This window comes from Pipistrellus kuhlii, unplaced genomic scaffold (genome assembly GCF_014108245.1).
Source record: "Pipistrellus kuhlii isolate mPipKuh1 unplaced genomic scaffold, mPipKuh1.p scaffold_m20_p_38, whole genome shotgun sequence".
Taxonomy (NCBI): domain Eukaryota; kingdom Metazoa; phylum Chordata; class Mammalia; order Chiroptera; family Vespertilionidae; genus Pipistrellus; species Pipistrellus kuhlii.
Genome location: NW_023425538.1, coordinates 3,665,954 through 3,690,460, shown reverse-complemented (window position 1 = coordinate 3,690,460; position 24,507 = coordinate 3,665,954). Strand labels below are relative to the sequence as shown.

Sequence of the window (24,507 nt, the reverse complement as noted above, 5' to 3'; positions counted from 1 at the left end):
TGGTTAACTTTGTGGGCTTTGGAGTCCACTGTTAGTTAATTTTAATTCTCACCTAATTATATGCTTTTATTGGTTTCAGGGAGAGAGAGAAACATCAGTCAGCTGCCTCCTATTTGTGTCCAACCAGGGAGGGAACCCACAATCTGGGTATGTTCCCTGACCTGAAATCAGACCTGCAACCCTTCAGTGCATGGGACAACACTTCAACCAACTGAACTACACCAGAAGGGCTCGGCTGTGTTTGAATGTAGTTTCATTTCTTACTGCTTGTGTGACCTTCTCTGTGCTTCAGTGTACGTCTCTCTAAAGCACATGTGTCAAACACAAGGCCCGCGGGCCAAATCCATCCCGCCAGGCCTTGCAATGTGGCCCGCACCGCGCTGTCATCACTGCACTCCGCTGCGTTTCCATCACAATGACAGTTTATGACTGTTCAGTAAACCATTCGGCCCGCGATTTAGGCTGGATTTTAGATTTTGGCCCCTTCTCTGATTGAGTTCGACACCCCTACAAAGTGTGATGGACTGATCAGGATTAACAGAACCAACTCAAGCATGATAAAGCAGAAGAGGGACAGTGCTGGCTTATGTTCTTGACAAGATTGGAAGACAGGGCAAGATTTAGGCAAGGCTCTGTGTAAGGACTCAGACACCCTCATCAGGAATCTATCTATCATCTGCCTCTTTTTCTACATTACTGTCATTCTCAAGCCATCTCCTACTTCATGGGGACAAAGATTGCCCACTCCTCCTCACAACCCCAGCTATTGGTCTCCCCAGCTCAGCAACCACAGAGAAATAGAATTTTCCTCCAGTAGTTTTAGAAACAGTTCCAGAGTTGATGCCCGCAGTGTTGATTGGCCCCACTTTAGGGTACATGGCAGTGGCACATGACAGTCGTATCCAGTCATGTCCAGAAGGAGAGGAGTTTCTAACTGGCCAGACCTAGGTCACATGCTCTTACTTTGAGCTAAGCAATGGGATCAAGCCCTACCCAGAGCCCACAGACCTGCTCTCAGGAGCCAGGAGTGGAAGCTGGGCAGGCAACAGCAGGTATGCATGCATTGCCTGAGACCAGGATGCTGCCCTCCTCTACTTCTACCCAGCCTACCTTATCTACAAGCTCTGTTAGATATTTGTGTTCTTGTCATTCCTCACCTGGTATCATTCTTCTCTGGACTGTCAGTACCATTCCTCTCTGACTATTACAGCAAGCTGCCAAATGTCAGCTCTGACCTCATGCTGCTGAGGGGCAATGTGTCTGGCAGGTGCCAGATCACACCCTCGGGTCACCTTCTGATAACTCTTTAGTAGCCATGTCCTGGGCTCGCAGCCACCAAGCCCTGAAAGTTCCCTGGCTCCAGAGGACTCAGGAAGGTCACAGAGTACTGGCTCATGGGGGCATGAGAGCTTCCAAGCCAAGTATTCTGTACTGAGCTCCCATGGCTGCTGGGAGGTGGTTTTCTTGAGCATAGCTCCTTCCTCAGGCTCAGAGCCCTCGCTGCACACTGCAGTCTCAGTGGAGAATGCCAACCCAGTCCAAGACTCTCCCCACCTGCAGTCAGCAATGCTGAAATTTCTGTGCCAGCCTGGTCTGGGGGAGTCACAGGCCGTTAGTTCTGCATTTATTTCAAGGTGCTGGATTTTGTGGCTTTTTATTTTTTTAATCCTCATCTAAGGATATTTTTCCATTGACTTTTAGAGAGAGTAGAAGAGAGAGGGAAAGACAAAGAAAAATATTGAGCTGAAACCGGTTTGGCTCAGTGGATAGAGCGTCGGCCTGCAGACTGGGGGGTCCCGGGTTCAATTCCGGTCAAGGGTATGTGCCTCGGTTGCAGGCACATCCCCTGTAGAGGGTGTGCAGGAGGCAGCTGATCGATGTTTCTCTCTCATCGATGTTTCTAGGTCTCTATCCCTCTCTCTTCCTCTCTGTAAAAAATCAATAAAATATTTTTTTTAAAGAAATAAAAATATTGATGTGGGAGAAACATATTAATTGGTTACCTCCTACACAAGCCCTGACCAGGGCCTGGGCCGGGGAGGAGCCTGCAGCCAAGGTACATGCCCTTGACCAGAATTGAACCCATGACCCTTCAGTTTACTGGCCAACTTCCTATCTACTGGACCATACTGGCTAGGTCTGTGACTTTTTTTTTTTTTTTTTTTAACCATCCTATAAAGTAGGTCCTCTGCTCCTCTTCCAGCTGTCATTGAAATTCTTGGAAAAAAGCAGATACTATCCTTTGACCCTAAGGATATCTTTCTTTTTCTTTTTCTTTCTTTTTTTTTTTAATATATTTTATTGATTTTGTACAGAGAGGAAGGGAGAGAGACAGAGAGCTAGAAACATCGATGAGAGAGAGTCATCGATCAGCTGCCTCTTGCACACCCCCTACCGGGGATGTGCCCGCAACCAAGGTACATGCCCTTGACCAGAATCGAACCCGGGTCCCTTCAGTCCCCAAGCTGACGCTCTATCCATTGAGCCAAACTGGTCCCGGCCTCTTTTTCTTTATTTTATTTTATTTTTTTTTTTATCCTCATGCAGGATCTTTTTTCATTGATATTTTTATTAAGGTATTATATTATATGTGTACATATCTTACCATTGCCCATCCCACCCCACTCCCATACATACCCACACCCCTCAGTGTTTTGTGTCCGTTGTTTATGCTTATATGCATGCATACAAGTCCTTCAATTGATCTCTTATCTCCCCTACCTCTCCCTAACCTTCCTGCTATAATTTGACAGTCTGTTTGATGCTTTACTGCCTGTGTATCTATCTTTTGTTCAACGGTTTATAGAGTTCTTTATTATCCATAAATGAGTGAGATCATGTAGTATTTTTATTTCATTGACTGGCTTATATTTTTTTTTATTAAGGTATTATATGTGCACATATCTTACCATTGCCCCTCCCCACCCCACTCCCATACATACCCTAACCCCCCAGAGTTTTGCGTCCATTGGTTATGCTTATATGCATGCATACAAGTCCTTCGGTTGATCTCTTATCTCCTCATATTTTTCTAATTTTCCCACTGTAATTTGACAGTCTGTTTGATGCTTTACTGCCTCTGTATCTATATTTTTGTTTATCAGTTTATAATGTTCTTTATTATCCATAAATGAGTGAGATCATATAGTATTTTTCTTTCATTGACTGGCTTATTTCACTTAGCATAATGTTCTCCAATTCCATCCAGGTTGCTGCAAATGGTAAGAATGCCTTCTTTTTAATGTCAGCATAGTATTCCATTGTGTAGATGTACCATAGTTTTTTTGATCCAATCATCTGCTGGCAGGCACCTAGGCTGTTTCCAAATCCTAGCTATTGTAAATTGTGCTGCTATGAACATAGGGGTGCATATATCCTTTCTGATTTGTGTTTCCAGTTTCTTAGGATATATTCCTAGGAGTAGGTTACTGGGTCAAATGGGAGTTCCATTTTTAGTTTTTTGAGGAAACTCCATACTGTTCTCCACAGTGGCTGCACCGGTTTGCATTTCCACCAGCAGTGCACAAGAGTTTCTTTTTCTCCGCATCCTCCCCAACACTTGTCCGTTGATTTATTGATAATAGCTATTTTGACAGGTGTAAGATGGTACCCCATTGTCATTTTGACTTGCATCTCTTGGATAATTATTAACTTTGAGCATGTTTTCATGTGTTTCTTGGCCTTCCTTCTGACTTCTTTGAAAAAGTCTATATTTAGGTCTGTTGCCCATTTTTTTATTGAATCATTTATCTTCCTTTTATTAAATTGTATAACTTGTATGTATTTGTTGGAAATTAAACCTTTATCAGTGTTAACATTTGCAATTATGTTCTCCCATGCAGTGGGCTTTCTTGTTGTTTTGTTGATGGTTTCTTTTGCTGTGAAAAAGCTTTTTAGTATGATGTAGTCCCATTTGTTTATTTTCTCTTTAGCTTCCATTGCCCTAAGAGTAGTATCAGTGAAGAATTTTTTTCAGCATGTGTCTGAGATTTTGCTGCTTGTGGATTCCTCTAGTATTTTCATGGTTTCCCGTCTTATGTTTAAGTCCTGTTCTTTGAGTTTATTTAAAAAATAAATTTATTTATTTAAAAAAATAAATCCATTTTGAATTTATTTTTGTGTATAGTATAAGTTTGTGATCTAGTTTCATTTTTTGCATGTATCTGTCCAATTTTTACAACACCATTTACTGAAGAGACTTTCTTGGCTCCATTTTATGTTCATGCCTCCTTTGTCAAATATTAATTGAGCATAGTGGTTTGGGTCGATATCTGGATCTTCAATTCTATTCCATTGGTCTATATATCTGTTCTTATGCCAGTAGCAGGCTGTTTTAAAAACAGTGGCTTTGTAATACAGCTTGAAGTCTGGTATTAAGATCCCTCCTACTTTGTTCTTCTTTCTTAGGATTGCTGTGGCTATTTCGGGTCCTTTTTTATTCCAGGTGAAGCTTTGGAGAGTTCTTTCTAGGACTGTAAAATATGCCATTGGTATTTTAATGGGCAGTGCATTGAATCTATAGATTGGCTTTGGGTAGTATGGACATTTTAATGATGTTGATTCTACCAATTCATGAACATGGTATGTTCTTCCATCTATTTACATCTTCCTCTATCTCTTTTTTGGGTAGTATGGACATTTTAATTATGTTGATTCTACCAATTCATGAACATGGTATGTTCTTCCATCTGTTTACATCTTCCTTTATCTCTTTTTTAGTGTCCTGTAGTTTTCTGCATATAGGTCTTTTACCTCCTTGGTTTTAAGTTTATTCCTAGGTATCTGATTTTTTTTTTTTTTTTTTTTTTTTTTTTTTTGTGTGTGTGTGTGTGTGTGTGTGTGTGATGGTAAATGGAATTACTTTTTTAGTCTTTCTTTCTGTAAGTTCACTATTGGTGTATAGAAATGCCATTGATTTCTTGGCGTTGTTTTGTATCCTGCTACATTGCCAAATTCATTTATTAAGTCTGTTAGTTTTTTTATGGAGTCTTTAGGGTTTTCTATGCACAGTATCATGTCATCTGCAAATAAGGACAGCTTTACTTCTTCTTTTCCAATTTGGATGCCTTTTATTTCTTCTTATTGTCTGATCACAATGGCTAATGCCTACTTCCAGTACTATGTCAAACAGGAGTGGTGAGAATGGACATCCCTGTCTTGTTCCTGTTCTTAGGGGAAATGGTTTTAGTTTTTGCCTATTGAGTATAATGTTAGCTGTGGGTTTATCATATATAGCTTTTATGATGTTGAGGTATGATCCTTCTCTTCTGACCTTGTTGAGAGTTTTGTTTTGTTTTTATCAGGAAAGGGTGTTGGATTTTGTCAAATGCCTTTTCTGCATCGAATGATATGATTTTTTATCTCTCAATTTGTTTATATTATGTATCATGTTTATATTGATTTGCAGATATTGTACCATCCTTGCATTCCTGAGATGAATTCTACTTGGTCATGGTGTATGATCTTTCTGATGTACTGCTGGAGCCAATTTGCTAGAATTTTGTTGAGGATTTTGGCATCTATGTTCATGAGGGATATCGGCCTTTTCTTCTCTTTCATTGTGTTGTCTATCTGTTTTGGTATTAGGGTGATGCGGCTTCATAGAAGGAGTTTGGAAGTGTTCCTTTTGAATTTTTTGGAATAGTCTGATAGGTTTTAGTTCTTTCTTGAATGTTTGGTAAAACTCCCCTGTGAAGCTATCTGTCCCTGGGCTTTTGTTTGCCAGAAACTTTTTGATGACTGCTTCAGTTTCTTCCAAAGTTACTGGCCTATTGAGATTTTTAGATTCTTCCTGATTGAGTTTTGGAAGGTTATATTTTTCTAGAAATCTGTCCATTTCCTGCCAGTTGTTTAGTTTGTTGGAATAAAGTTGTTCATAGTATTTTTTAACAATCTTTTGTATTTCTGTGGGGTCTGTTGTTATGTCACCTCTTTCATTTCTGATTTTGTTTATTGGGTCCTCTCTCTTTGCTTCTTGGTGAGCCTGGCTAGAGGTTTATCAATCTTGTTTATCCTTTCAAAGAACCAGCTCTTGGTTTTGTTGATCTTTTGCATTGTTTCTTTGGTCTCTATGTCATATATCTCCACTCTGGTCTTTATTATTTCCTTCCTTCTGCTTACACTGGGCCTTTCTTATAGTACTCTTTGTAACTCTTTGAGTTGTAGGGTTAGATAGTTTATTACCATTGTTTCTTGTTTTTTGCAGTAGGCTTGTAGAGCCTTGAACTTCCCTCTCAAGACTGCTTTCACTGTATCCCATAGATTTTAGATTGTTGTGTTTTCATTGTCATTGTTTTTTATTTCTTCCTTGACCTCTCTGGTAACCCAGTCATTGTTTAATAGCATGCTGTTTAGTCTTTATGTGTTTGATTTTTTTTTTTTTTTGGATTGTTTTTATTGTAGTTGATTTCCAGTTTTATGCCACTGTGATCGGAGAAGATGCTTGAGATGATTTCTGTCTTCTTGAATTTGAAGAGACTTTGCCTGTGTTCCAGCATATGGTCTATATTTGAAAATGATCCATGTGCACTTGAGAAGAATGTCTATTCTGTGGCTTTGGGGTGAAATGTTCTGAAGATGTCAATTAATTCCATCTGATCAAATGAGTCATTTAGGATTGATGTTTCCTTGCTGGTTTTTTGTTTAGAGGATTTGTCCAATGATGATAGTGAGGTATTAAAGTCTCCTACTATGAATATTGCTGTCATTCTCTCCTTTGATATCCTCCTAGAGTTTTTGTATGTATTTGGGTGCTTCTGTATTGAGTGTGTATATGTTTACCAGAGTTATTTCTTCTTGCTGGATTGCTCCCTTTAGTATTATGAAGTGGCCTTCCTTATCTCTTGTTATGTTCTTCACTTTGAGATCTAATTTGTCAGATATAAGTATTGCTACCGTACCTTTTTTTTTTTTTTTTCCATTCACCTGGAAAACCTTTTCCCATCCCTTCACCCTCAGTCTGTGTGCGTCTTTTTTTCTAAGGTGGGTTTCTTGTAGACAGAGATATATGGGTCATGTTTTCTTATCCAATCCTTTACCCTTTGTCTTTTGATTGGGCATTTAATCTATTTACATTTAAAGTTATTATTTATAGGTACTTATTTGTCGCCATTTTTATTCTTTACCCCTTTATTCCTTCTTCGCTTCAATATATATTTTATAGCAGACCCTTTAGCATTTCTTACATTGCTGGTTTGGTGGTGATAATTTCCCTTAGTCCTTTTTTGTCTGTGAAACTCTTGATTTCACCTTCAATTTTGATTGATAGCCTTGCTGGGTACAGTATTCTTGGATTCAGACCCTTCCTTTGCATGACTTTGTATATTTCATTCCATTCCCTTCTGGCCTGATGAGTTTCTGTTGAGAAATCAGTTGTTAATCTAATGTGGATTCCTTTATATGTAACTTTCTGTCTCTCTCTGGCCACTTTTAAGATTCATACTTTGCCGAAACCGGTTTGGCTCAGTGGATAGAGCGTTGGCCTGCAGACTGAAAGGTCCCAGGTTTGATTCCAGTCAAGGGCATGTACCTTGGTTGCGGGCACATCCCCAGTAGGGGGTGTGCAAGCGGTAGCTGATCGATGATCTCTCTCATCGATGTTTCTAACTCTCTGTCCCTCTCTCTTCCTCTCTGTAAGAAATCAATAAACTATATTAAATTAAGATTCTTACTTTGTTGTTGGTGTTTGCCAGTTTAATTATAATGTGCCTTGGCATTGGTCTTTTGGGGTTTATTTTGCTTGGGACTCTGTGAGCATCTTGGATTTGTGTGGGTTTTTTCTTCCGTATATCAGGAAAGTTTTCTCTCATTGTTTCTTCAAACAGGTTTTCTATTCCTTGCTCAGTTTTCTCTCCTTCTGCAACACTTGTTATTTGGATGTTGTTTTGTTTTGTGTTATCCCAAAGTTCCCTTAGGCTCTCCTCCTGCTTTTTAATTTTTTTTTTTCTAGAAGCTGCTTTAATTGGGTGTTTTTTCCCACCTTGTTTTCTAGGTCACTGATTCGGTCCTCTGCTTCTTCTAGTCTGCTCTTGATGCTTTCAATTGAGTTTTTTACAGCAGCGATGTCACTTTTCATTTCTTCTTGCTTCTTATTTCCTCTGGTTCTTACTCATATTGTCGAATTTGTCTTCCATTCTTTTCAGCCACCTTATGACCATTTCTTTAAATTCTTTCTCTGACATGTTGCTTGCCTCTATTTCATTTACTTCCTTTTCTGATGATGCCTGCTTTTCTTTCATATGTGGGCTGTTTCTTTGCCTCCCCATGGTCTCTCTTTTCCAGATGTCTGGTTATGTAGTTCTCTCTCTCCTGCATTGATTTAAAGTCACAAAATACAACACAACTGGGTGCAAAATACAAGGCACTGAACAGAAATGCATTCACGATATTAATAACCCCCAATAAATGTGACCCCAGAGAAAGGCAAATTAGAGGATAGGAGAGAAAGTGGAAGAGGAAAAAGAAAAGAAGGAGTCCCAAAATGTAATTGGGAAAAGGAAAAGGAAAAGGAAAAGGAAAAGGAAAAGGAAAAGGAAGGAAGGAAGGAAGGAAGGAAGGAAGGAAGGAAGGAAGGAAGGAGGGAGGGAAGGAGGGAAGGAAGGAAGAAAGAAAGAGAAAGAAAAGAAAGAGAAAAGGAAAGAAAAGAAAAGAAAAGAAAAGAGACTAAGAAAGAAAAGGGGAACAAACTCTATATATAATATGGAGAAAACTCCAAGAGAACAGCCACTAATCCCAGCAAATGCTAGAAACAAGTACCTGGAGATTAATACAAACTACAAACAACAACTAATATCAAGTGAGGTGAGGGAAAACAGAAGAAACAAACAAACAAAAACAAAGCAAACAAAAAAATCAGACAAAAAAAAAAAAGAATAAGCAAAACAATCTTACAAAAAAGCATAAAGAATTGATATAGCCAAAACCGGTTTGGCTCAGTGGTAGAGTGTCAGTCTGCGAACTGAAAGGTCCTGTGTTCAATTCCAGTCAAGGGCATGTATGTTGGCTACAGGCACATCCCTGGTAGGGGATGTGCAAGAGGCGGCTGGTCGATGTTTCTCTCTCATTGACATTTCTGGCTCTCTATCTCTCTCCCTTCCTCTCTGTAAAAAAATCAATAAAATATATGTTTTTTAATTGATATAGTCAACATTCAAGCAAACAACAACATAAGGACAGAGAGAAAAACAATTTTTTGGATAGTAAGACAGAGAAGAGAGAGGTGTGTGTGGACTTGGAGCAAGAGATTGGAAATTTGATATATTAGTAGGATGAAATTTTAACAGGGGGTAAAAAGAAAGAATGTGGAAAATCTAAAGCAGGAAAAAGAGTAAGAGAAACAGGACAGCAAAAGGGAAAAAGTTAGGAAGACATTGATGGCATAAAGGTAGAGTTGAGATAGAGTAAAAAGATGCAAAAGGAACGATGAAAATACAATGTAGAACACTAATCCCAAAGTAAAATAAAGAAAAAATAAAATGATACTTAAAAAAAAAAAAGTAAAATAGTAGTAGTAATAATAATGCTTATTGAAAATAAAAATGTAATAATTAAAAATGTAAAATCAAGTGAGGAAAAAAATTAGTTTCTTAAGTAAAAGATGAAGAAAATAAAAATTAAAAATAAAACAAATAAAAAGTAAAAAAATAAATGTGCAGTAGTGAAGGTCATTCATTTCCTCTATTGTTCTCTTTGGCATGCTGTTTCCCAGTCAAGACAGTGTTGCAGAACCCTCCTCAGTGTTGAAAGCCAGTCCTGATTTTCAAACAGGCGGTGTCTTAATTTCTCATATTCCTTTATTTTTTATTACACAAGAGTCAATTTGTGATTCAGCCCCTGGGTGGCAGTGTTTCTGGATTGTCTTTGGGTATATACCCTGTTTCCCCGAAAATAAGACAGTGTCTTATATTAATTTTTGCTCCCAAAGATGCGCTAGGTCTTATTTTCAAGGGATGTCTTATTTTTCCATGAAGAAGAATAAGGTACATATTTATTGTTAAATGAAATAAAGGAAATTTATTACCTGTATACGGTACAGTAGTACAGTAGTTGTCAACACAAACCAGACAAACTGTGAATCCTACAGTATCAAGAATTTACTCATTTATTCAATGACAATCATGTCATCATCTTCTGGAACATCATCATAACAATCCATTTCCTGGTGAATTTCTTGTGACTCCATTTCTTTCAAAATCAGTGGACCAAATCTCTCATGTTTAGCCTAGGGGGGCCTTATTTTTGGGGAGGATGCCTTATATTTCACTCAGAAGGAAACCTGTAAGTAGGTCTTATTTTCAGAGGATGAGAGGATGTCTTATTTTCGGGGGAATACAGTATATTGCCTCTTTAGCTTGTGTTTAGAGCCTTCTTTCACTGTGGCACTCAATACCAGTTTGTGGTAGTGGGCTGCCTCAGAGCTGGCTCTCAAACGGTCACTCTTCATTCCAGTCCCCAGGTTCAGAAAAACAACTTTCCCCTGCAGTCTCCCAGGGTGTCCCGATTGGGTGATCCTATGTATTGGGCTAGGGACCCATCTTTCTATCCTGTCACCATTTTTTATTCCGCACATAGGATTTCGATGACCATAGTTTTCTTGGTAAAGCCCACACTTGATTGAGGTTTTACATGCTCTGTTTCACTCTACACAGCACCATTGCTGCCCCTGTGGCCAGAGTGTCCCTGGGGAGTCCAAACCACCAACCTTTCAATTAACATTGATTTTTTTTCTTTTAGAGAAAGGGAGAGAAATATTGATGTGAGAGAAACACATTGATTGGTTGCCTCCTGCACATGCCCCGACCAGGGTCCAGGTCCAGGAAGAACCCTGCAACCTAGATATGTGCCCTTGATGGGAATCAAATCAGAGACCCTTTGGTTCATAGTCCAACACTCTATCCACTGAGCCAGACCAGATAGGATGGGATCTGCTTTTCTGGCCCCAAGTACAGCTAAGGGAGGCTGAGCCAGTCCATGGAGGACACTGGCTGACTTGAAGCCTGGGTCAGGGAGAAAAATGAATAGAGAAGAAGAAGAGGGGCAAGGAGATGAAGTCAAACCTAACAAAGTTTCTCTTCCTAGAGGGTGGCCAGAGACCTATGACATGAATACCTCGGAGTCCAAGCCTGAGCAGGACAGCATGCCCTCTGGGGGCCGGCCCCCCTACCGCAGCAATGTTCCCTGGCAGTGGAGTGGGCCCGCCTCCCACAACTCTCTACCAGCCTCCAAGTGGGCCACTCCTGCTACCCCTGGCCACGCTCAGTCCCTGAACCGACCCCCGAAGCAGACTTCCATGGTCCCCTTTCGGGAGTCCCAGCCTCTGCACAGCAAGAGGTAAGGACCCCAAGGGCATCAACCACTGTTCCCGCCTTCCTCCTGTCCTTTTCTCTTTCCTTCCTTTTCTTTCCAGTCTCTTTTAAGTCTTTCTCCTTTCCTTCTTGTCCTTTGTCTTCCCCCCTCCTCCCTTCATTCATCCATGCCTTCCTCCCTCCCGCTGTCCCTGCCTCCCTTTCCTTCAACTTACAATCTAAGCCTGTTGTGTGAGGGCCTAGTGCTAATAGCTTAGTGTCTAAGGTGGAAATTCACCATACTATGTATGGTTAAAACTATATATTTTTTAATAGGCCTAGGGACTGATAAGCACAGAGTATAGGATGAGATAACGTCCTAAGGGAGTCAGGGAAGTGGGAAGGGGAGCAGCCCACATGTGTATGGGTATTGCCACCATTCTAGTTCAAAGAGTTTATTGCGGTGACATATACCTTATAGATAAATTCTTTTGAATATACTAGCTAATAAAAGAGTAATATGCAAATTAACCATCACTCCACGACAAAATGGCCACTCCCATAGCCACAAGATGGCGGCCCCCAGTTCTCTCATCCCCACTGGAGTCCCCCAGTCTCAGGGAGGGTGGCACTAAGAGCCAGCAGAGTAAGCGGCCTGGAGGAATGCTGCCAAGAGGCCCTCCAGACCCTTTATAAAACAAAAACAAATTCACTCCCCACGACCCAATCCTCTCCCAGCAGAGGCAGCCTGGGGTCTCAGCCTGGGAGGGGCACACACACTCCTAGGGCACAGTCCTCTCGCAGCAGCAGTGGCCTGGGGTCTCAACCACTGAGTCAAACCAGCCAGGCAGATATGGAGGAATCTTAAATGTTTCTTTTTTTAAATATATATATTTTATTGATTTTTTTACAGAGAGGAAGGGAAAGTGATAGAGAGCTAGAAACATCTATGAGAGAGAAACATCAATCAGCTGCCTCCTGCACACTCCCTACTGAGTATGTGCCCCCAACCAAGGTACATGCCCTGGACTGGAATCAAACCTGGGACCCTTGAGTCTGCAGGCTGATGCTCCATCCACTGAGCCAAACCAGTTAGGGCTGTCCAATATGTTAAATAAAAAACCCTATCTAATAAAGAGGGAATATGCAGGGGAGGGCATTTATGGGTGACCAGGTTGTCAGGGAGGGCAGTTGGGGACAATCAAAGGAGCCCAGCAAAGGAGCAGTTAGGTGTCAAACAGGCTGGCAGGCAGAAGCAGTTAGGGGCAATCAGGCAGGCGAGCAGTTTGGAGCCAGCAGTCCCGGATTGTGAAAGGATGTCTAAGTACCTGATTAGGCAGTGGAACATCCCCCAAGGGGTCCCAGATTGGAGAGGGTGCAGGGACACACACCCCCAGAGCACAAATTTCATGCACCGGACTCTAGTGTTATATATTAAAAGATAAAGGAAGGCCTTAGCTGGTTTGGCTCAGTGGATAGAGCATCAGCCTGAGGACTAAAGGGTCCCAGGTTCAATTCTGGTCAAGGGCACAAGCCTAGGTTGCTGGCTTGATTTCCCAGTAGGGAACTTGCAAGAGGCAGCCAATCAATGATCAATGACTCTTTCTCATTGATGTTTCTATCTCTCCCTCTCCTTTCCTCTCTGAAATCAATAAAGATACATGGACGGGGGGGGGGGGGGGGGGGGATATAAAAGAAGTTTTTCAAGAAATGGAGGAATTTAAGCTACAGAGAAGCATGTCATCCCAGGAGTGGGCTAGAACAGCCCTATGAGGCCCCTATCAGGGCCACAGTGGCTGAGGGCATGGAAGGCCAAAGTGGGAGAGGGGGAGGGGAGAGGTATCCCCACCTTCCTGTTGCCCTTTGCTCAGCAGCCCTCTCGACCCCCAGGGGATGATAGCAGATAAAGGATGGGCCTGAATGTGGTTAGGTCTGTCTGTTTGTCCCTCCTCTGTGAGGACAATGGTATCTTCCTCACTCACCAAACTTCTTCCCTCCTATCTGTTCCAGGCCTGTTAGCTTCCCAGAAACTCCTTACACAGCATCACCAGCAGGGGTCGACAAAGCCCCTCCCTACCGACAGCCTTCTGGGAGCTTCTCCACCCCAGGCTCGGCCACCTACGCAAGATACAAGCCATCCCCAGAAAGGTCAGAATCTCCACTCTTTTTCAAACTAAGGAATCTGGTGAAACCTGGGGATCCTTCTTTCCCAGGAAATGCACATACCCTATAAGTCCAAGGCCATTTTATGGGGTTTCTGGCACCCTGCAAGTCATCAAGGGTTGGTTGTGCCTGAGCAGGACTCTGTTGGGTTATCTTACTGCAGAATATTGATTGCCACTTTGATAGCTATATCATTTGTTTGAGCAAGAGCATTCGCTTTCCAGCATGGCCATATATTTCTCTCTCCAGCCCCACTCCCCAAGACCAGGCCACTCGCATTACCCAGTTTTCATAGCCTCTCAGGCTTCAGTCCTGTCCCCTTGGATCTTTCTCCAGTCTGGTAGCCTAAGGGATTGTCCCAACTCCTCCATGACTCCCCATGCCTCCAGGATAAACCCAGCTACCTTCAGCTCCAGTGTCCTGTGCATTTCCTCCTCTGGGGTCCCAGGGACCCACACCATTCTCTTGTCATCAAATCTGATATCTCCCTTTATCCTCTCCTTTACTGTGGTCTTTAGCCTTCTGAGCATATCTGCCCCTATCCCCACCTGCTGTCCCCACTGCCCCATCCTGGACACCTCCCTGAGCCCCCAGCTTCCCTCCCACTTTCTCTGGTTCATCCTCCACTCAGCAGCCAAGGGAAATCTTTCTATATCTGACCATATATGTCCCCTGCTCCAGGACACAGCCTCACTGTCTCCCTGTTGGCACCAAAGCCCTATCTATCTCTCCAGATTTCTGCAGTGCCACATGTCATTGTCCCCGGTCACTTCCAGTTTCTTAGGTAGGCTGTTTTCATTTCAGTTCTCATGTTCTTACCTCTGCCTGGTTAATTCTTCATACTTTTTTTTTTTTTTAATTGATTATGGTATCACATAATTGTCCTCATCCCCTCCCCCCCCCATTCCCATCCCAAACCCCTCCCCACATTTGCCCCCACCCCCTGTTGTCCATGGCCACTGGCTGGCCCATTTGCATGCACACAAGTCCATTGATTGTTTTCTCCCCCTTGCCCCCACCCTCCCCTACTTTCCCTCTGAGGTTTGAGAGTCTGATCGCTGCTTCTCTTTCTCTGTGTCTGCTTTTGTTCATCAGTTTATGTTGTTCATCATTTCCTCTAGATGTGTGAGATCATGTGATCCAAGAAATACCCTTGTAAGAACCGAAACTGAGACAAGCCATAATGGTTATACTGAGAGGCAAATGAATCAGACTGTAGTGAGTTCCTTTCTGGGCCAACGGTTCTTTTGAGTCCCAATTTCATTGTCAAACAGTTTCTTACGTGTACATGTCAGCAATGATATTTCAGATCTGGTTGGTGGATATAAATGGTGGTGATGCAGATCCAACCGTCTCTGGTTTGGTCCTGTGCATCCTTCAGGAACATGCAGCTGCTGTCTGCTGGTATGGCGAGGCATCGTCCGCATCTTCCATCTCTGAACTGTTTCTCTTCTGTCTTCATGGCTGGAGCACAATTCTTCACACTCTTGACCCTCACACCCCACCCCTTTCCTGCCCATCTGAGCACTGGTGCTCCTCCTCTGGGAAGTCTTTCCTGAACCTCCCCTAGCACTAGGGGCTACCACTCTGCCCCTTAGTTTCCTGAGTGTTACCTGACCTTGAGCATTCTTCATTTTATTAGCCCAGTTGAGAGAGAGAGAGAGAGCACATTGATGCTTTTCAAGAGCTAAAACCTTCCCAGTTCATCTGTATGATTATCATACAGCACAGATCTGGCACATGGTAAGATTCTTGGTATATGTTTGATGAAAGGATGGAGTGAGTTAGTGATTATGTTTATATAAGACCAAGGATCAGTCCACTAAGCTAGTGGGTCTCCATCTTTGGTGTGCCTCAGAATCACCCAAGAGGAGACTTGTTAAAATACAAGTTGCTGGGCCTCTCCCTCTAGTTTCCAACTTGATGGGTCTGTAATAGAATGTGCCATACCAATGCTGCTAGTCCAGGAAACACTTGAGAGCCTCTGAACTAAACCATTGTTTGATTGAAAACCTCTGCTGTAAAATGGGGAAAACATACTTTTTCATCTTCTAGTAGTTACCATTCAACTTTCATTCAGCAAATGGTCCCAAGAGCTTTTTGTGTGCCAGGTGCAGGGAGAACTATTTGAAATAGTTATCAGGGGCTCCTGTTGTCAGTGTTACTGACTGATGGAGAGAGGGTCTTAGAACTGATGTATACTCTGATGTATGCTCAGATAGACTCAAGGGGAGTACAGTTCAGCCCCAAAGTTCTATGCTGGCTATCTGGAGGAAGTGACACTTGAATGGGCTTTGAAAGATTAGTAAGAGTTTGCCACAGAAGGGAGGGAGTAAGCAGAATGGTACGGAACACAAGAGCCATGGAGAGGAGTCATGCATAGGGGTGATGCTACTGATGACTCTAGAGAGCTTGTTTGTTTGTTTGTTTGTTTTCAAAGGCTTGGTGTCCTCCATTATTATTATTTTTAAACTTTTTATTAGAAATAATAACAATTCACAGGAAGTTGAGAAGAAATGCATAGGGAAATCCTTCACCTAGCCTCCCCAGTGTTAACATCCTACTAACTAGGATATAATATCAAACCTAGGCATTGGTACAATCCCTAGAGGTTCTTCAGAATTTATGCCCTGAGCATGCATGAAAACAAGTTATTTCTCTGGGATAAATGCCGAAGAATACAGTTGTTTACCAACATAAGGAATCAACCTAAATGTCAGTCAACAAATGAATGAGTAAAGGAAATGTGGCATATACACGCAGTGGAATATTATTCAGCCATGAAAAGGGCTATTCGGCTATTTGCAACAGCATGAATGAGCCTGGAGGACATATGCTAAATGAATTAAGTCAGACAGAGAAAGACATATGCTGTACGATATCACTTCTAGGCAGAATCTTAAAACGAGTCAAACTCAACAAAGAGGATAAAATGGGGGTTGCCTGAGGGTGGGAGATATGGGGATATTTTGCTCAAAGGGTACAGAGTTCCAGTTATGAGATTAAAAGGTTCTGAGATGGACAGTATGGTGGCTATAGTTAATCAGTTAGCTGCCACATGTCCAAAATGGAAGGTCCGCTGCTTGTATCCTTAGATGCTTATGGGAGGCAAATGGTTAATAACTCTGTATTATACACTTGAAATATGCTGAAAGAATAGATCTTAAGCATTCGCACCGCAAAAAAGTAATTGCATGAGATGATAAAGGTGTTAATTAACTTGATTATAGAAATCATTTCATAATTCATATTGTACATTTTAAATATATTACAGTTTTGTTAATTATACTTCAAAGCTGGGGAGAGATATTTCTGAGAGTGCTCCTTGCTCAGCAAATTGAGAACAGCATTAATTCAGTGAATGGGTGAACTGACTACTCTGTATTGCAAGTAGAGAAGTGTTTAGAAAAAAATACAGTTGCAAGAGAAACCAAGATGGCGGCATAGGGTAGACACCTGAATGCAGCCTATCACAACAAATTTGAATTTAGAACTGGAAAACAGGGGAAACATCGCCCTGAAGCGCCGGATGGCTGGCTGAGAGGAGGCTCTACCATCTGGGAAGGAGAGAGAAGGCACGCTGAACCTCAGGAACTGTGAAGGTGCGGAGAACTGCGCACGCGTAAAGGCGGCTGCCTGACTTCGCTGCTGTCTTGCTTGCGGAGCACGGAGAGGGCAGGCCGAGTTTTCTTCTGGCTTACTCCCTGTGCGTGGAGAGGGTGGACAGCTAATGCATGGCTAGATTTCTTGTTCGAGAGGAAAACTGAACCACCCTATTGCTGTGATAGACTTCCCCAGACAGGGAGAGGCCAGACTGTCAGGCAGTGGGCAGAGATCTCTCGGAGGTTTGTGAAGCCAGCGACCATTACTGAAGGACTCAGAAACCAGACCCTCGTAGGGAGGGGCTGACCAAAGCTTGTCTGCATCACCCCGAGACTCCGCCCCATCCAAGCTGAGCACAAAAGCCCTTCCAGTGGCTAGCTTCCAGGGAATAGGACTCTCCTAGGGAGGGACAGACAGCAGTCCAAAGCTTGTCTGTGCCTATAGCAAAGAGGTGCATGCGCCTGCAACCAATCTTGCGGGATTCACCAAAGCTTGGCTGTACCACCCCGAGACTCCACCCCATCCAAGCTGAATACAAAAACCCTCCTAGCTGAGACACTTCTGATCCTCATAGCCAATTGGCTTGGAGATCAACGCTTCCCAGTGATACCAACAACAAGCAAGGCTTAACAACAAGACTGCACACACAGCCCACAAAGGGCTACACCAAGACTGTCCACCTCAGGAAATTGAGAGGCTGACCCACTGAGCCATATAGGACACCTTAGCACAGAAAGTCACCCTAACAACTCAGGGAAGCTGTGAAAATGCCGAGACAAGGAAACAGATCACAAACAAAAGAAATGGAGGACAAGAAGCGACTGGATATAGAGTTCAAAACCACACTCATAAGGTTTTTCAAGAATTTCCTAGAAAAGGCCGATAAAATAAACGAGACCTATGAGGATATGAAAAGGGATCAACTAGAAATAAAAAATACATTGTCTGAAATAAAAATATTTTACAGAGTCCTAAAAACAGAATGGAAGATCGCAAGAATCAAGTCAAAGATTTGGAACACAAAGAACCAGAGGACACTCCTGCACAGAAGCAAGAAGATAAGAGAATCCAGAAAGTTGAAGATAGTGTAAGAAACCTCTGGGACAATTTCAAATGAACCAACATCAGAATTATGGGGGTCCCAGAAGAAGAGAGAGAGCAAGATACCGAAAGAATACTGGAAGAAATAGTGACAGAAAATTTCCCCCACCTGGGGAAAGAAATAGACTTACAAGTCCAGGAAGCGCACAGAACCCCAAACAAAAGGAATCCAAAGAGGACCACACCAAGACACATCATAATTAAAATTCCAAGAGCAAAAGACAAAGAGAGAATATTAAAAACAGCAAGAGCAAAGCAGGTAGTTACCTATAAAGGAGCACCCATATGATTGTCAGCTGATTTCTCAACAGAAACCATGCAGGCTAGATGGGAATGGCAAGAAATATTCAAGGTGATGAATAGCAAGAACCTACAGCCAAAAATACTCTACCCAGCAAAGCTATCACTCAGAATCGAAGGCCAGATAAAGAGCTTCACAAATAAAATAAAAAAAGCTAAAGGAATTCATCACTGCCAAACCAGAATTATATGATTTGCTGAAAGGGGTTCTTTAGGAAGAGGAAGAAGATATAGATAAAAATTATGATCAACAAATATGTAACTATCAACAAGTGAAACTAAAAGCCAAGGGAATTAAAAAACCTGATGAACAATATTAACTAGTGAATATAATAGAATCAGAAGTATGGAAGGGGAGTGGACTGATGATTCTCAGGGAAAAGGGGAGTGGGGGATGAGGGAAGAACCTGAACAAAAACTGCACCTATGGATGAGGACAATGGGGGGTGGGAAAAGGGCAGAGGATGGGGTGGGAACCTGGTGGAGGAAAGCAAAGGAGGGGGAAAAAATGAACATTTGTAATAATATGAACAATAAAGATTTATTTAAAAAAAAGAACTAATTGGACAAAAATGTATGTATAGAGATGCTCATCACAGCACTTTATATTATAATTAAAAAATTTGAAACAAAAAACAAGAAAAGAAAAAAATACAGTTGCGTTATTGTGTGGTGTGTCCATTTTTAGTTTTAAAAGGAACTGCCAAACTATTTTCCAGAGTGGCTGTACTATTTTACATCCCCCTGGCAGGGTAGAACTGCTCCGTTTCTCCTCCTCCTCAACACTGTTTGGTCTCATCACTGGTTTTTGTTTTAACCATCCCAATAGGTGCATAATGATATCTCACTGTGGCTTTAATTTGCATTTCTCTAATGGTTAACGATATTGAACACCCTTTCATTACTTATTTGCCAATTATATCTCTTCAGTGAAATGTCTTTTGCCCATTTTCTAATTGAATTTGATGCTCTTTCAATGTGGGAGATTCTTTCCATAATCTAGACACAAGTCCTTTGTCAGATATGTGATTTGCAAATATTGTATTTCCTCCCAGGCTTTAGTTTATCTTTTCATCTTAACAGGGTCTTTTGCAGAACTAAAGTTTTAATTTTGATGAGGTCCAAACTATGATTTTTTTTCTTTTATGGATTATACTTTTGGTATAAAGTATAAGAATTACTTGCCTAGATCTGGATCCTGAAGATATTTTTATGTTTATTTTTCCAGAAGTTTTATAGTTTACATTTAAATCTATGATCCATTTTGAGTTAATTTTTGTAAGAGGTGAGAGGTTTAGGCTGAAGTTCCTTTTATTTGCCTACAGATGTCCAGTTTGTCCCACCATCTATTGCAAAGGATCTATTATTGCTTTTGTCCCTTAAAGCAAAAATTCATTGGAAAGGGAAATTAATTGGTCACATCTGCATGGGTTTCTTTCTGGGTTCTCTAGTCAGTCCCATTGATCTATGTGTATGACCTCAGCTCCACAGCTGGATAGTTGAAGTATATAATTTTACAGAAGGGAAACTGGGGTTCAGTGAGATGAATGCACTTAGTCAAGGTCACTCTTCTGGGAGTTGCTGAACCAGGACAGGAACTTGGGTCTATGTGATTCCAGACTGCTGGCCCTGACTCCAGACTCTGCTTCCTACCAAAGAACACTGAGCTCGGTCTCCAAATTAAGGCAACATCTCTCTGGCCAGTGTGGCTTGGTGGATAGGACATTGGCCTATATTCCAAAGAGTCTTAGGTTCAATTACCAGTCAGGGGCACATACCTGAGTTGCAGGTTTGATCCCTAGCCCTGGTCAGAGTACATAGAGGCAACCAATTTATGTGTCTCTCTCACATTGATGTTTCTCTTTCTCCCTCCCTCTCTTACTTCCTTTTTCCCCCTCTCTAAAAATCAATGGAAAAAATATCCTCATGTGAGGACAAAAAAAAATTAAGGCGACTTGCATGGTTCCTGTGGGCGTCACTGCCCCACTGTGATACTTAATGGCTGTGATTTTGTGTACTAGGCTCTCTGGCATTGACAAGTAGGAAACTAATACCTTTTCTTTGGGCTCAAGCTCTTCTCACCCTACCCTTCTCTTTCCAGTGCTCCAGTGGAGCCTTCCTTGTGGCCCATTATCTCAGCATGTTTATCTCTATCAGCAGTTGGACTTCAAGTTTTGCCAAACGTTCTTATCACACCTCATCTCTGAAACCCCCAGAAGTGTCTTTCACAGGCTGTCACCAGCCTGCAGTAAGAGGCTGAGAGCAGGTCAGGGTGCCCCAGTGGCTTCTGGCCTCATCTCCTTTCCTCTTTTCCTACTGCATAGTTGCCATGTGATATCCTGGAGCCTGTGTCCTGAGCCAGACATTCCAGCCCAGCACCAGACATTCCTCCCTTGGGACTCCTCTGTCTCATGCTGTCTTCTCCAGCAGGTTGCTACTTTTAGGAAGGCAAAGGTCCTCATAGACACAACCTATCTTGTGGCCCATCTTAGATTTACCAAAAGACAAGATGGCAAATTGGCCTACTCCTGCCTGCCAAGTGAGTGTGAGCAAGTGACTTTCCCTCTCTACACCTCCATTTGCTCACAGTTAAAACGTCTGTCTCGCCGAAACCGCTTTGGCTCAGTGGTAGAGCGTCGGTCTGTGGACTGAAAGGTCCCGGGTTCGATTCTGGTCAGGGGCATATACATTGGTTGAGGGCACATCCCCAGTAGGGGATGTGCAAGAGGCAGCTGGTCGATGTTTCTCTCATCGACGTTTCTAGCTCTCTCTCTCCCTTCATCTCTGTAAAAATCAATAAAATATATTTAAAAAAAAAAAAAAAAAAAAAAAAAAAAAAAAAAAAAAAAAAAAAAAAAAAAAAAAAGTCTGTCTCTGAGCAGTGTTAAGAATATTGAAGGATGGCCACCCTTTACAGCACTTGGAAAGGGGCCTGATACATAGTAAGTGCTCCATGAGGGTGATGACTGTTCCTGCTGAGCGTGGTTCCTATACTGGCAGCTGGAGTACAGAGACTGGCAGATGCTGTTCCTGTCCTCAGGAGTTTGCTCCCCTCCTGTGCAAGAATAACAACCCACCCACTCAGTTCAGAGCATTGAAAGGCAGAATTGTATGCCCAGCTCTGCAAGCCGGCAGGGCTGGACTGGGCCCTAGACTTTTGCTCATCACACCACCTGGTTAGCTTTTGTTTATTTCCTGTTTTTCTCCTTCAGCTCCATAAAGAATGGTACATGTTATTAAGAGGCATTTGACTGCAAGTGACAGAAAACCTAACTCGAGAAGGCAGGAAGCATTGATGGGCTTTATCATCACATAATAAGTCCAGAGTTAAGGTGGGTTTAGGGCTGGCTAGTTCTTCAATGAGGTCCTTAAAGACCAGCTCCATTCATGACCCACGTCAGCTACTGTGGCCCCCAGCAAAACCAGTGCCCTGCAGAAGAAGAGGGAACGCTTCTCTTTGTTTACACGAGTGCCCACTCCTGAATTAATCCCTGGCAAGGTCCCATTGGACCAGTGTGACTGTCTTAAACTGTCATGATGTGCTCAAACCACATGGCAGCATTATTGAGGGCCACCAGAGCAGAATCTGGGCTCCACCAGCAAGGACAAAGATGAAGATGGCTGGCTGTTGGAGTGGCAGCCAATAGTGGCTACATTGTCTGCCCTACCCTTCCATTGTCCCATTAGTCAGGGTAGGAGATGGATAGCAGTGGAGCCTTCCACCTAGGAGAAGCTCTTCTCACATTCATGTCTTTCTTTTTTTCTTTTTTCCGTTTTTTGTTTGTTTGTTTGTTTGTTTGTTTGTTTGAAGTTTTACAAATAGTAGTACATATGTCTCCTTTTCCCCCCTGCTTGACCTCCCCCAGCCTCCCAGCATATGCCTTCACTTGTCCCCTACCCTGCAATCTTCATGTCTTTCTTGTTCCTCTCCTCTGTGGCCAAGTGGGAAGCTCTGTTCCAATATCCCAGTAGCCCAACCCTGCTGATCTTAAGGCAACACCCACCTTGGCTTTCCCAGGGGCAGTCAGTCTGTCTAGTTTGTGCCTGGAGATGCTTGAAACTGCAGCTAGTTAGTTCCTCACTAAAACCTGTGGTGTTTCTTTTTTTTCTGCGTCCCGCACGAAAAAAATGACAGGTTCCTGAGGGGAGGAGCTAGGGATTAAAAAATTAGAGAAAGAAAGAGACAAGAGGCAGAAATAGATTCATAAAGCTGGGAGCTAGGTGGGTGCCATCTCTCTGATAGAGAGACAGTCACACTCACCACAGACAACACAGCATATTTGTTGGCTTCCAAAGGGGAGTTTAAGGTCAAAAGGAGTTTTGGGTGTGCCCAGATCCTATTCATCAAAATCTGGGTAAGCTCCTTATTTTTTGGTACAAGATTTAGCATATCAAATACTTGGGTGAGTCAAGGTCCTATTTGTTCCTCATTCCAAGCACATGGATTAAGAAATCAGTACTGATAACAGGATTCTGCCAGTGCCCTTGGGCTCAGCTGATAAGAATTAAAAGAATGTCCATGTGCCTTCTCTGACGGCTCTCTACAAAAACTTCAAGCCCATTAATTTTAAAGTGATTTCCAATTATATTTTCTCAGAAGATATTAAAGATATATTTGATCTCTTGTTCAAAGGATTTTTGCCCAGAGCTGTGCATGGTGAGATGCTGAAATGTCCTGCATTCAACTTGACCAGACATGGCAGTAATAGAATGGCCCTGAATGGGACTTATTTAGCACCCCAGAGAATGGTCAGCATGGGTCAGTCAGTTTGCACTGGGATTGTTATGTGAATGGACAAAGTACAGGTTGTCTTGATTGAGGACAGTAGCTGAGAGATGAAGCATAGTAAATACAGGGGAACCTCAGTTCTTAAATGTAATTCATTCCAGAAGGCTGTTTGAGAAGCGATTTGTTCGAAAGCCAAATCATTTTTCCCATTAAGAATAATACCAATTGAATTAATATGTTCCAGACCCCTTTTTCACCTATCACTGCCTCCAAAATGCTGTCACCACTGGTAAACTGCTTTTCTTTTATTTAAATCAACAACAGTTTTTCTACCTCTTTAATATCTGTGATTATTGTTTTGTGAGGACTTTCATATCCTCAGCAACATCAGCATACTCATGGCCTCTTTATGTTTTAAAATTGTGCTAATTGTATATTTCACCAGCAGCAAAAGAAGAAAAAAAAACATGAAAATATTCACAGCCCAATTTCCTGAGATGTAGCATGAGAGGCATTTTTGTCATGCTGAAGTATCAGCATGAAGAGTTATCAGGTTGAGAACTGAAGTTGTATTAGAAAAGGGAGACATGTTTTTAGTGAATAACTTGGTCAAGAACCAAATTGTTAGATATGGGACATGTTTGAGAACAGAGGTTTGACTGTATGTCCCACTAAAGTTTAGGTTTAGCTGCATAAATATAGAAAGCAGATATTCAGATGAAATGGTTTCTTTCTTTCTCCCACATTGTCAGAGTCCCAGGCTCCTCTTCACCAATGCTCTGCCATCTTTGGTCTATTGCCTGTTGGTCTTAAAGTGGCTGCTGGAGCTTCAGCCGTAGGAGATGATGAGGCAATGGCACCCACAAAACACCTCCAAGAGATTTCCTGAGAGTCACATGTAGCACTTTTAACTCATTGGCCAGAACTGCAAGAGAGTCTGGGAAATGTAGTCTGTTAGCTATTGCTGCCCCAAATATGGTTGGGATTCTGTTAGCAGGGCAGAAGCAGAAAATAGATATGGGGGGAGCTGCCTTCATGTCTGCCACTCATAACTTCCACTTTACTCTCATGGACCCCAGCCACTGCTGATGTTTTCCTTTAGTGCTCAGGATATGATATGATAAAACATTTTGGAAAAAAAATAGAATAAATATGTCCATACTTCAATTTCCAGCTGTGGTGGAGCCACATTTTACCAGGTCACCCCATAAGGTGAAGATTGCTAATGCATTTTATTGTTTGGGCTCTCTCTTCCTTTCCTGGAGGCATTAGTCAAGGTCTAGGAGGGCAGGGATAATATGTACACTCTGGGGAGGTGAGTAGAGTTGA

The 24,507-nt window shown here is 42.2% G+C and overlaps 1 protein-coding gene across 8 annotated transcripts in view; it reads left to right on the top strand.

The window, feature by feature from the left end:
• SIPA1L3 (signal induced proliferation associated 1 like 3) overlaps window positions 1–24,507 on the top strand; it is a 353,179-nt gene that overhangs the window by 272,831 nt on the left and 55,841 nt on the right. For 5 of the 8 annotated variants that reach the window (XM_036408260.2, XM_036408263.2, XM_045570925.1 and 2 more), the window contains 2 exons: window positions 11,077–11,328; window positions 13,293–13,430. The exons of 1 other annotated variant lie outside the window; for it this stretch is intronic. In XM_036408260.2, coding sequence (XP_036264153.1) covers window positions 11,077–11,328; window positions 13,293–13,430 — 390 coding nt within the window. The remainder of the gene's footprint in view (window positions 1–11,076; window positions 11,329–13,292; window positions 13,431–24,507) is intronic. 2 more of the 8 variants (XM_036408269.2, XM_036408265.2) reach the window with 2 other exon arrangements.